The 14162-nt window shown below is 41.9% G+C and overlaps 1 protein-coding gene across 3 annotated transcripts in view; it reads right to left on the reverse strand.

The window, feature by feature from the left end:
- gatad2b (GATA zinc finger domain containing 2B) overlaps positions 1–14162 on the reverse strand; it is a 50558-nt gene that overhangs the window by 25821 nt on the left and 10575 nt on the right. Inside the window, exon 1 of one of the 3 annotated variants that reach the window (XM_089123140.1) lies at positions 10856–10879. The exons of 1 other annotated variant lie outside the window; for it this stretch is intronic. Coding sequence is in view for 1 of the 2 variants with exons in the window: in XM_089123139.1 (XP_088979265.1) it covers positions 8378–8442 (65 nt within the window). In the remaining variant the exon portion in view is untranslated. Of the gene's footprint in view, positions 1–8377; positions 8507–10855; positions 10880–14162 lie in introns of those variants that run through there. One more of the 3 variants, XM_089123139.1, reaches the window with a different exon arrangement.

Here is a 14162-nt window from a genome sequence, read left to right on the forward strand (position 1 = left end):
TGCCCCAAAATTGGGTTAAAACAACCCAGCAATTTTAAAGTGTATGCTTTTGAAGTCATTGGCCAATGTCACCAGTGTCAGAAATTACTGCTATTTGGACATTAAAGGTGCACACACACACACAAACATACACACAGCTCTCAACCTGAAATAAGTTTGACATCCCTGACTGACAAATGACAAGTGTTGCCTCACAAACCTCAGCACCAAACGCTAAAGCTACGCACAAGTGACCTAACAGTCACGTTCAGCTGTAGATTACACGAAACACACAGTACTGTAGTTATTCCTAAACCCAATTAAGCTCCAGAGACCCACAAGCGACTGGTCTTAAAACGCCTTATTGTAGGGACATCCCCAATTACAAATTAAATTGAGCTGTAATTGGTCCCTTGATGACTTAATCATCTCTCTATCATCCCATTATTTTACGTGTCATCATTCGCTCTCATTCTTATTCTTGCATAGTTTAATCATACATCCACTGTTGCGTTGCATCACAAAGCCTAATTCTTGAGATTGGCTTTATGAACAACACACAAAAACATACGGTTATCACTCTAAAAAAAAAGTGCTAGGCTACAATTTTGAGTGTGGAGGCCTTAACAACGATTGAGACATTGAGAAACAAGCACATAAAACCCTGCTATATAATGTCATACCTTCACAACAAACCACCCACTTTGCACGAATGAGTGCGTGAGAGGGGAAAAAAGGGGGGGGGAAAGGGTAAAGAGCGAGAAGAAAAAAACAGTGCAAATGACTGAGACAGTAGAACGGAAGAGCGAGGGAGTGCGTGAGCAATAAATGCTCAAGCATACACATAACCAACAATAGCACCAGCCAGCCAATCAGAAGGTCCGTGCAGTGCGCGTCAGCCTGACCCCCCCACGCCATCACCCCCCTCCCCTTTACATAATATAATGACTGTTTCAGTCAGCTGCTACAAAAACCAGACTCTCTTTACTCGGCCCACTCCTCCTTTATCCACCCCCCTTTTTGCATATCGACGCACACACCCCAGCCACCCTCCTCCTCCTCCCCAGAAACCTGCACACGCGCACTCCACGACAGACTCACTGCTTTGGGCACTACGCCAGCCAACGCAGCAGCAGCAGTTTGGAGATGAAAAGAAAGAGAGCGAGAAAAAGAAAGACAGAGAGCGAAATGGTGTGCGAGTACACAGAGCCACGGAGAAGCTCCACTCCGAATTAGATTATCAGGCGATCTCGCCCAGCGACCCTCGCAACACCCTGAACCACAACTTTCAAATCTCCATTTTATTTAAATCAACCTTTTGTCCCGCTGTACAATCCCACTGATCCTTTACAAATGGTCCCTGGATAGTTACTTGCTCAGGAGTTCCTGGCTAGGTAGGGAGCGGGCCTGAAAACGAGGAACAATCCGCGTGTGATTTCACAGGCCATTCCGACACAAGACGCACTTTGTGCCCTTCAGACCCACCATTCTAATACAGCTGTGCCACACACCACAAAGCACAGCAAAAACTGACCCCTCCCTTCTTGCTCTTCACCCCCCCCCCCTTCCTCCTTCCAAAAAAAGTATTTCTTTTTTTTCCTCCCTGCGTTGTAAAAATAAACACACACGCTCACTTTCTGGGGGCCCCTTAAAGGTACGCACGACCACAAACTACTTTTCGGTTCCTTCTCTCTTTTTGTTGTAAATAGATTGTAATGTACACACACGATCTTCATCGGTTCAGATGGGGGGCAGAGTTGGGGGTTAGGGAGGACAGAGGATGAAGAGGACGCGATTGAGAAGAAAAAAATGAAATGGAAGAAAAAAACAAGACAGCAGCACTCTCCTGACACGCTACCCTGTCATAATGCCAACCCTTAATTCCCCTCTGCCCATCCCCCACCGGCACACCATTTTCTTTATGCACACGCCACTGCTGCCTGTCGATCAGATCACTGCAAGCACAAAAATGTCCTCCTCCTTCTGCCCCCACTGCAAACACCATCACACCCTGAACCGATACACACGCAAACACACACGCAAAGAAGACCCTTGCCGATTCAGAAAGTGCGTTAAAAAATAAATAAATCGCCGGCTAAAAGAAGTGATAGTATTAATATGGCCGGTTGCAAGTGCACGATGGAATCCGCAGCTCATTTCACGCATGATCTGCATCATGACAATCCATTTGGCTGACGTAACCCACTGCCTCACCTCCCAGACCAAGGCGCTGGTGGCATCGCATCCCTCACCCAGAGAGGTACAAGGTGCCTTGTTTTAAACAGCACAATAGCACTCCCCCAGGACCGGGTTGATATCTAAATGCTCAGATTCCTTCACGCAAGAGTAGCGAAGCATTCTCTTAATTTCCCAAGTTTCATCCTAAGGCTCAGCACTTATCGTGGACCAGGGGTTTGCACCCATCTTCCCATCCCCCACCCTCAGAGCCTGGCTCATCTCCCAAATCTGCCTGTTCGCATGCAGCCCCTCTGATCACCCACCCGCTCAATTGGCTAGATTAAGCCTTTACTGTTTGCAGCATCTGATGCCGAGCACAGAGACCTCAAAATGGCTGCTTTCACTAAAGGTGTGTATGCCCACCCAGATGAATAAAAAAAATAAATAAAAAAAGACGTATCGGGAAGGAGCAGCTCTGGACGCTCGTTTCATTCTCGGAAATATCCGTTTGGATGGAATCGCAGTTCTTTGGGGTTTAAATGTAAGGAGAGTGATTTATAGTGAAGGGCAGACATTGACGCAGTAACCTAGTTAAAGCTGGAGCGAACGAGCTTGGCATAGGGTCATACAGGGTGAGCGCCATGAACACTTGGGAAATGGCGGCAATGGCTCATGTCTGGATGCAAACTTAGTTGATGAAAAAATGATAACGTTGTCCGCTTTTGTCGGGGAAGCATTTGGGAAGGAGTTGATTGGTTTGAATGTGTCTGCAAGAGCTGAAACATGAATGTACTTTAGGGGCACAGTGGAAAGGGATGGTTAAACCAAAAATGAAGGAAATAAAAGACGCATTACCTGTGGAAACACAAAAGAAGTTTTTTTGGAAGAATGTTTTGTCCATAAAATGAAAGTGACTGGATTGCAAAACCCCACTGGGCCCCTATAAGATTTACCGAATACTTCAGAATTTTGTGTTTCACAGAAGTTATACAGGTTTGGAACAACATGATGGCGAGTAAAGGATGAACTAACTTTATTTTTTTTTTGGTGTACTGCCTCTTTAGGGCCGGTTCACATATCGCGTCTTTTGCGCGCTCAAGTTCGTTATTTCAAATGTAGGCGCGCGGTATGCGCGCTCATAATGGAAGCGACGCGGTCGCGGTGCGACGCGCTCGTTTTTTCCAGGCGCGTCCGCGCCGCATCGAGATAAAAACATCTCAACTTTTCAGAATGCCGCAAGCGCACCGTAGGTCACGTGTCACGTCAACCAATCAGTTTCCTCGCCATTTTTGTTACCTCTTCTTAAAATATAATCAAACTGGTCCTTGTCCACTCTGAAATAGGCTTTGAACCTCCCATTGTCCAGGCGGAGTTCCTGAATCAGCTGGTGAAATTCCCCATGGTTCTTGCGTTTTTGTAGTATGGGGTGCACCCAAACACTGCGGCGTTTTTTTTTACTTTTCTGAGTAAATAAATCTTGTAACAGACTTACAGCAAAGGTTTTTCGGTGGTGGAAATCCATTTCTGAAATTTCCTTCATGTAATGGAGAGCGCAGCTGATGGTTGCTTAGCAACGACAGACGCCTCCGGAGTGCAACCGCCCTAGCGCTTCTTTGGAAAAATGAGAACGCGTGCGCCTAGCGTTTTCTACGCGTTTTTAGGCGCGATATGTGAACGGCCCCTTAAGCAGACTTCTGTTGACTTCGGAGTAGAGGAGGATGAAAATGTATTTTTTGTTGTTTATATCATATGGGAAGAAGGGTTCGCATTTGACATTTATCATGTCAGAACTCTCGGCCCTGAATAAACACTTCATAATCTGAATAAACATTCTCTTTACTTTCACAGCAACAGATAGAGAGTGTAGACGTCAAACGAAAAATACAACCATAACAAAAGTGGACTTAAATATTTAGGCTAATGTGCTCGGAAAATATAACGCTGTAAATTAAAGGCAAGGGATATGAGAATAGCAAAAATCTGGCACCTTTAATCTACGATAACTCTTACATTGATAACCATGATGGGAAGTGATGAATGACTTGGCCGCCGCTGATTTTAAGGTGACCATATGGTGACCTTTGTTTGCTGCCAAGCCTGCAAACTTTCAAATAATTACAAACAACTTTTTACAACTACAGGCTGGAATACACACTACATGACTTCAAATCTGAACAGATTTTAAAACTCTAGGCATCATACACTTGGCGACTTTTTGGCGACTGTTTGCTGAGAAAAACTGGGGCCAGTTGCATAAATATTGCCATTATGTTAAAACTGTAGCCGTTTCACAATATGCGTTCTGGTCTGAAATTGTGTTCTTGTGGACTTGTGAAACGTCATCAGTCACTGCCCAAGTACTGTTCCAATTCAAAGTTCACATCTAGCCAAGTCCACTTCAAATCCCCGGATGTGTTTTTGATCCGCCCCGTTTACAGAGGATACATCGAGAGGTGACTTGTGTGGACTTGATATAGCCAGATATCCCAGAATGCATCTCGCACCAACCAGCAAGCATAAATAGGAGAGGATATAAACAGCAGAAATATCAAAATACTACTGTTATTGTGTCATGAAATGTCATTTTAAGAGTGTTTCAGGTGAGAATGTGGTTGTTTAAATCTCAAATCTGTAGTTTATTTATAAAGATAGCGCCTATCTGAAAAATGCATCTGACATCCAAGCCTTCACCGGACACTCAGCGAGATCAACCCCGACTGGAACAGCTTATCCTCGGCTAGTGCTTCTGATGTTTGCCGCCGGCTCTGATGTCTCTAGTCCAGTGGATAAACTTGACGTATAATTCGTCTTGTGTCTATCTCAAGTCTATCTTTGGTGTCATTAAACTATAATTTGTTCCATGGCAAAAAAACAAACAAACAAAAAAAATCGTTTTTTGAAGTTTCATAACTTTATATATTTTAGGCTATTTAACTTTAACAAAATTTTTTACATTATATCTTCACTATACGAACAATAAAATTAAATTACACAACCCTGTCTCTGTTTGATAATTGTCAATAAAAATCAATGTTTCCTATTTGTAAAATGAAAACAAAAAGATCATGTTCACTTTGTATTGAGAAACGGCCTCATTTAGTTCGATTGAATCGCATTAGAGTTTGTTTTCCCCATTGGTGCGGTTCGTTTGGGCAGGTGTGAAGGCAGCAATCGCCCTCGGGTGAGCACCAAAAGCGGACCAAACAAGCGTACCGAGACTTTCTCAAAAAGGGGTGTTCTCGGTACGCTTTCAAACGAACTGTGGAACGGTTCGTTTGTGGTGAGAAAGTGATCGAACCTCGAACAGACCCAACTGCCGAAGAACTGCGCATTTTTTGGACTAAACCAACTGCCGTAGTCAAAACTTTTATTTAGATTGTCAAAAGTGCTCCCTTTAAGCCATGACTGACAACCGCGTTCTGCACTCTCACTAAAACTCTCATCATAACACTGAAGTTGTCCGCACTGCACAGTGAATCTCATATTTATTTTGTGTCTATACCTTTGTTTTTTATGAGGGGATTTTATGTTGTCTATTGAGTGAATACTCCGCATGTCAGCCAGATTTTGCCCCTCTTTGTTTACTTCCAGGATATGTGTTGGAATTTTCCCACATGTTAATTCTGACCAATCGAATTGCAGTTATGAAAATATGTTCGAGACATATCTGGCCAACAAGTAATGTGGATGTCACGTGACTATATTTTGGTTCGTTTCATCAACTGATTCGGACCAGAGCAATCAACTAGCAATTGGTCAAGGGGAAGTACTTTTTGGAATCAAACTAGATCAGTTAAATAAGTAACCTACTTAAAATCGTTATGATCGTTATAATCTTAATGGAGGTCTTAAAAAAATGTGTAGACTAACTTGTAAGACTAGTCTTAAATGGCAAGTTCGGTATTTTACACTTAAAGCCCTGTTTTAATAAAACGGATCGTTTCTGTTGAAATAAAACGGTAAAGATTGAAATTTGGACACACGCTGTTGGCGCAAGAATTTCCGGTTTCTGTGGTTGTTGTTTGGAGTTCAAAACAATACCTGCTAAACGCCTTTGTACCATTGGTCCGTGGCGATTACATAATATCCATGGATTGGTCCGCTTTCTTTCACGTCAAAATCTTTTCTGGATGATTTGTCCTGTTCACTCGGTCGAGGTCAGGCTTCCCTGAGAACACACTGACTGGAGAGCTGCTTTATAATACAAAATGAACTTGTGCTTCTGATTAAACGAGAATGACAATGTTTAATACGGTAAAACTGCTTGATTTTAAGCTATCTATTGTATAAAAAAGTGATATGTAAATAAACGTGACGTGACTTTACTGGAGTGCCATAGAGTTTGTGCAAACATCCACATCGCTATGATCTGATGCTTTTCTTATGCTTAGTTAAATTACTGTATTCATTATTAAAAATGAATAAATAATAATAATAATAATAATAAATATACATACACTCTTTGTAGTGAAAATTAAAATGATAAAACAGTTCACCAAGAAGTGCTCCCAGAACCCGAATTATAAGAACGTTCCCTGCAGGTTATTTTTTAGATTTTATTTGTAAATTAATTAAAACGTTGCAGATGATACCAATAGGCTACAGAGATTATTCAAACGCTGAAATTTGTAATTTATTTATAAACAAACTATATAATGCTCCGACACACTCGTCTCTCTCGCGCAGTCAAGCGCGCTCTCGGACACACTTTATCTTGCGCATCGTCAAGCACGTTCACAGCGTTTGTTCCGCTTTAATTAATCCAGTCCGGCGCCTCATAAACACACACACACCAGAGAAAAAACTTTGCAGGTCTTATGGTGGAGAGAGAGCCTACTCGGATGGAAACCTCTTCAGTGAGCTCAATTAGGCTAAAGCAACGCCGCATTTTACTGTCATTAACGGGAACGGCTTTGTAACGGGGAAAACAGTAATTCGTTTGATTACACGTTACTGAGAAAGATAACGCCGTTACTAACGCCGTTATTACCGTAACTGGACTTCAAAAGCGTTCCAAACACATACGCGGGATGCGAAACGCATCAACTGCGACTGCCCAAACCCTGCAAACTGGCTCTGGCTTTCGGCAACCAGCATCAGTGCGTTCAGACTGCAAATCAGGGCAAAAACCTGAGCACAATCAGCTAGTATATTTCAAACTTAAATCTGGACAGTGTGGATTCCAAATTTTAAAACAGCCGTACACCCAGGCTCTTCTGGCATGTTGCAGAATGAAATGTCAACAAGGTGACGACCCTCTATTTGCCATTAGGAGGTTTATCTTCAGCTCCTCAGCAGCTGGCTGCCACTCCGTGAACTTGCTTTCACAAGCGACAAAGCACCAGCGAGAGTGTGACCTCCCGCAGGGCACGTAAAGCAGAAATATGACTTGAGCAGCAGACCCGGGCCTCATGATCTCATGCCGCAGCCATTTCTGCAACCATGACTCAAGAGGACACGCAAAAGCAGGTGACAGCACATGTTTGGTTAAGACCTGCCCGATTTCTTTCATTCTGCTGTCACATTCACTATCGCCTCTCCTTGCACCGGTATCCGCCACCTGAGGATCCGAGAATAAGGTCAACAGAATAAAAACAGCTGAACAAGGTGGTGGGAAATGTGAAAACGATGAAAATGAACAAACAGAGCACAAAACATGAACTCTGGACCATGGAGATACTTTAGGGTCTAACTAGCTCACAACAGTTACTCGTCACCTTTCAAATTAGTCTTCCGAGTGAGTAGGCCCTCTGATCAATATGGACTGGCAGAACACTTGGGCTTAAATGTGAGAAAGATGTCAACAGAGCAGCTCCCTAAAGCCCTCAAGAACATGAATCAAATGACTTCACAGAACACAGCCTTAGATTAGAGAAGCTTTTTTGACTTTACTGAAAGCTAGGCCGGGTTTAAGAGGGCCTAACATGATTTTTTTTTAGGTACTTCTGGACAAAACTGATCATGTGCTCATGTCCAGCCCAGATGTTCCTCTTGTGTTGCTATCAAAACAAAGCTCTGTAAGTTGGAGCATCCAGACCACCATGACACAACAACATTGGCCCAACCAAAGGCGGACTTTGGGGCAGGACTATCGGATTATCCGACCAATAGTAGATGGTGAAAATGTTTGTTGGGGAATTCCATTTAAAAACTTGTTAAATTATCTTGCAAACGTTCAAATGAAGTGTATTTGAAGCACATAAGTGAACCAGATCAGTACCTCAAACTTTGCAGGTTTTCAAATATCGACTGGTGGTGATTCCAACGACATTCACAGGTTGCCATGATCCGATCAGATGCTACAGATGTTAATATTTTGGACTAGTTGACGCATGCTCCATTTCTTACAGCTGGATGGGTGCAATTTTCAGTCTCAGCAATCCCAAATGCAGCAAATCTGATAAGACTGTAAAATCAACATTAATTATTAGAACTGAAGCTTAGGAAAATAAAAGTACAGCACAGCAATAAAGGGATAAGAACTTAGAGGGCAGTATGCTATGGACTGATACAAGTACCAATGACATTTCCATTTATTTATTTAGCTGACGCTTTTATCCAAAGCAACTTACAATTTCTATATACGTCAGAGGTTGCACGCCTCTGGAGCAACTAGGGGTTAAGTGTCTTGCTCAGGGACAGTGGATTCGAACCCGGGTCTCTCACACCAAAGGCATGCGTCTTATCCACCGCGCCATCAAATGCAATGAGCATTTGAGATTAGAATCAGAGCATATCTAAAAATCATAACCGATGATATGTCCCAGAGATATAATGTTAGGCATCAATCAAGCATCATCAGAGTTGTACAATGTTGATACAGACTACTTTTAGTAAAAGAATGGCAAAGCATTTCACTCATCATTAATCTGACAAAAAGGAATTACTATTTAAGTCACTAGGAAAATAATCTTAAAATCGGAATATAATCTACAGTCATATTAGATTGTTGGCGTTGCAGGGTTACAGATTTTTGCCGTTGCTGGCGTTACAGGGCTGGAAGTATGGTATGGGATTTGTGTGCATTGTGCAATTTTAATAATTCCCGCAGATTTTGTGCTCATACCCAATGTGCGTGCACATAAAGTCTCCTCTCAGTGCTAAATTGAGTTATTTTTCACTGCTTATTGCGCTTAAAATATTACTTTTAAGGTAATACTAAGCAATAATTCATGCAGACACAGTCAGTTATGTTTTAAGTGAAATTAAACTGTTGAGAAAGAAAACCGTATAATGGATCCATGCCTCAGGACTTAAACCCGCTGCCAAAAGGTATTAAATAATATTAAAAATATCTTTATGGCATTTTTTCCCCACGGTACTGATGTGGTACATATACACTCACCTAAAGGATAAGTAGGAACAATTCAACAATCAATTTAACAATCAGTTCAATTTCTCATTAATGCAATCATCTAATCAACCAATCACATGGCAGTGGCTTCAATGCATTTAGGGGTCTGGTCCTGGTCAAAACAATCTCCTGAACCCCAAACTGAATGTCAGAATGGGAAAGAAAGGGGATTTAAGCAATTTTGAGCGTAGCATGGTTGGTGGTGCCAGACAGGGCAGTCTGAGTATTTCACAATCTGCTCAGTTACTGGGATACTGGGAGCAAAAAAAAGTTTACATATCTATATCTATCTATATAGATATATATATGTAGGAGCTATAATTTTTTTTATATATTCGTTTTTTTAAAGGACAGTTTCTAAGCTTAGTGTTTAATTGGCCTATTGGACCATTTTCCTCACAAAAAAAATCTTAATATTAATGTTTATTTAGAAATTTTACAGATAATATTTCAAGGATCAGCTTTAATACAATGAATTAAACCAAATAAACGATGAATAAAAAACTTAAATAAATGTAAAAAAAAAAATGTGATTTACAATCTATTTTAGGAAGGGGATCATCAAATTCTGGGATCCTTGGCACTGAAAACACCTGGCATAAAGACCTTCTTAAAACTACCATTTCAAAGCAAAATCCTGCAAATCACACTCAAAGAATCTCACCAGAGCTCTACAGCAATTGTATTCATAAGATGCTAATGAAAATCCAAGTAAAAAAAAAAGCTTGTTGACATATTTATCGGCATAAATCATTTCTCGCATCACACGCAATCCAGCTGCAACGTGATGCAAGCGTAATTGAGATGTTGTAAGTCAGCTGTGCAGTGATGTCACAAAAGTAGGTTGCTGTGGGGGAATTTCAGGACAGGCGCATTAGCATACCGCCACCAAACGGCACGTTACGCGCACGTTCCTACACTGACAGGAATTTAAAAAACACTTCTGGGAGGTTGAGTAGAGTACAGTATCTATGCTTAATGGTTAATTCGCTAATTGGACTGTTGTCCTCACCAACGACCTACACAATGGCTAACTATTACTCTATATTACTCAGAGAACAGATCTGCTGGGAATATGACCAAAATTTGCATACGGACAGTTTCTGACACTAATGAGGCCAATTAGGCGCATGGCGCCCATGGCAACAGGGTTGTAATTGGTTGGCTTGATGCATACGGGACGTATGGGTAACAGGATGTGGGTTGAGTCAATAATGTGTTTTGGAGCTGCCAGCGTATGATGCATTTGATGCTTTACCTTAATGCACCTCTGCAGATTCAGCAAGTACCTGAGGGTGAAGCAACCAGGATGAGACTGCGACAAAGCAGATTGGGTAGTCGTACCTGCAAAGCCACACAACACACCCACAGGAGGAAGACGATCCTGCACGCGCACAAAAACCCATTCACGACCATCTGCATATCGCCCGACGCACACTTTCAGAACGGAACAGAAGGGACGAGACCGCAGCTGATGTCTTCGTCCCGCCGTTTGTGCACACCTAGCCAGAAATGGCGTCTCCCGCTCACTGTACTGTTCAGCCACAACACTTAAAATCTCGGTCTTCATTAAACAAGACAACAGCTCATTGTGGCCGTTGCCATGACAACAGGCCCTTCTATTTTTAAGCCGTGCCACTAATCAATTCCTGTTCTGCTGTCGCCCGAGGGAGGGAGGGGCGGTTCAGGAGGAGGGTGGGGGCAGTAGCAGGGGGCAAAGGGGAGGAAGTGTGTGGGGGAGTGAGGCTGAAGACAAAGAGACCAAATAAAGACAGCAACAAGATCCTTAAGATACCGAAAGAAGGTGGTAGACGTAAAACAGGGCTACAGTGAGGAAATGTGCCTCGAACGCAAAGCGGGCTTCCTCCTCGATCAGACCTGTGGGGAACAGTGCTAACCAGAGGCCCGAGATAGCACGGACGTACAGAAACCACACAAACACGTGCAGGAAATACAGAACTTCAACTCTCGCTCGAACCTCGAGACTCTGATCCAGAACGCGTCGACCAGTAGGGATCATTTTCTCTTGGACGTGACGGGCCGGTTCCCTCTTCCTCAGAAATCCCCACACACAAACTTCGGCTCAAATACGTAGAGAGTGAGGAAAAACCCTCAACCGGAGGTTTTCTAACAGAGGCGGCGACTGTAGAGAAACGTCTGAATAAAGCTACAGGCCTATTTATACAAGATACAGACAGACTTCAAGGTTAAGGAGGAACACAATCTAATACTCATGCCAGAAGAGAGAAAATACACAAAGAGAAGAAGCGTGGATGGATTGAAAAAAAAAAAAGCAGCACTAAAGGAGATGAAACGCTCTGATATTCCTGAACGAGTATTTGAAAGATGGTCACAATATAATAACGCAAGACCATTATCGGAGAGAAACACATTGCCCTTGTTTTTATGCCGTTCAGGAAGGTCATTTCATTTTTACGGGAGAACGGGGCAAGTTGTCACACTTTTTGAATATTTCTCGAGGTATGCTCATTTTTAAAACTGTCAATCTTCTTGGCTACAAGAAGCTATTGAATATTCCTATCAGAACTGCCCAGGAAAAAAATATATACTTTTTTTCATATAACACACACTGACTGTTGTCACAAAAGTTGTCACAATGCCATTAAAGGCGTTCTTAAATTAAATGAAGGGATGCATGATATATCGGCCACCATATCGGTATCGGCCGATATATGTTCATTTTAATGTTATCGTTATCGGCCTGGTAAGAAAATATGGCCGATATATTAAAACCGATAAATAGTGTAGTATTCCCTTCAGCTGAGACATTTGTTGAGCACTGTTTATGTTTTTGAATTTCTTGAAATATGATTGAAATCTCTTCAAAAAATGAAAATACGGTTCGTTGCAATATGTGCAGCGCAAATCTGTCATATCGGCTACACAACACTATAATGAGAACATCATTAGAACCGTGCGCTTGGGACATGGGCTTAATTGTGAGAATTTTGTTTTTGTAATCAGGCTCTCAAAATTGTACAAAAATTTGGATTTCAATTTATCGGCCAATATATCGGTTATCGGCTTTCAAATAAAAAGAATTATCGGTTATCGGTATCGGACAAAATTTTCATATTGGTGCATTCCTAATGAATTCAAAATACAACCAAATGTAAAAAAGCATCCTATTAATTTATCAAACCATTGTTCTGGAATTTGATATTATTTAGATGAGAATGATAATTAATATAAATGTATAACATTCCAAATATGACAACTTGCTGCCCAACCTGATTTTAAGAAACTGTACCTTTGTACAGATCTGCCATCATTATATAGTTGACCCTTGTATGTCAGTCTGCTTTTATTATGTTCACCAACATGTTTGAAACAATTTGCATACATAACCACAGCTAAAAAATATTAAAAAAAAAAAAAAACACACGCAAACACGTATGCAAAAGCTTACCCTAATTCTGAAGGCTGCATTATTGTGCTATCATCTTTCCAAATAATCATATTTCAGAACAGAAGTCGTGCAGCTTGATTTGCCTGGTTGTGCTTTTATGGGTATGAGAAATCCTTGTAGCATGCATGAATGCATAACATGTTTGTTTAAAGCATTGCCGACTGAACTGATGTCATTCTCGGTGAGAATTAGTTTCCTGCTCCTTTAACAAAAAAAAAAACAGTTACAATATCTTTTTTTTTTCACCCAGGGTACCCAGTGGAGTCAAAATGCAAGAGAGCCAGTCTAAGCCGGTTTGTAACCTCAGGGTATGGAATTATCTCTTAATATGTAGCCGTTAGTGGTCAGGACGTCACACGAACACAGAGAAAGAAAGACAGAACGAAAAAAGACAAAAAAGGAGGGGGCCAAAGGGGGCAGTAAGAGGAAAATGTACTTCTTATGAGACGCTGAATCTAAAATCTGGCACCTTGTCAAGACGGCTCATTGCGGAACTTCAGACCACAGGGTGGGGCATACGTTGTTTAAACAAAAAGAAAAAAAAGGGAAAATGCTGGAACGTGAGCCATCTGGAGAAAGCGAGGTAGCAAAAAGATCTTAAAATGGGGTTGAATTGGGAAGGAGGCATGGAGGACAGTCGGATGGTTAAAAAAACTGCCTTATTCAAATCAATCCCATGCAAAACACTAACAACAAAAGAAAAAAAAAAATACACCAATATCCCCTCATACACAATCCGTGCACATTACCTTTACACACACACACACCGACATGACCAGCGCTTTATCAAGTCGAGATAAAATCTGCGGAGGCTCCCTTCTGACGCTCAAAGTAATGGCACACAGACACATACTCGGGGAAAACACGATTTCCACCAGGGAACCGGCCCTCTGGAAAAGCAGATAGGCCTGTAGAGATGAGTGTGTGTGTGGAGTGCGCACAGGACCAAAACTTCAAGAAAACCCATATTCCCGAGTTCCTCGGGAAGAGAGTCCAGGCCACAGAATAACCCAAGAAACAAAGACCTGGGGCTGAATGGAGGGATATGGTGAGGATCCTTAAATGTGCAAAGGTTCAATTTGTTAATCTGCTAAACACAGTAATAAGACAAAGAGGCATTTGTGGAGGGATTATGGGAATTGAATCTTGCGGTTGCGCATGTACAGAGAACCAGCTATAATTCTTATCAAGGTTAACTACCACGGGCACAGCAGCTTTCAC

The sequence above is a fragment of the Pimephales promelas genome, chromosome 18, assembly GCF_988280905.1.
Source record: "Pimephales promelas chromosome 18, fPimPro1.hap1.1, whole genome shotgun sequence".
Lineage (NCBI taxonomy): Eukaryota > Metazoa > Chordata > Actinopteri > Cypriniformes > Leuciscidae > Pimephales > Pimephales promelas.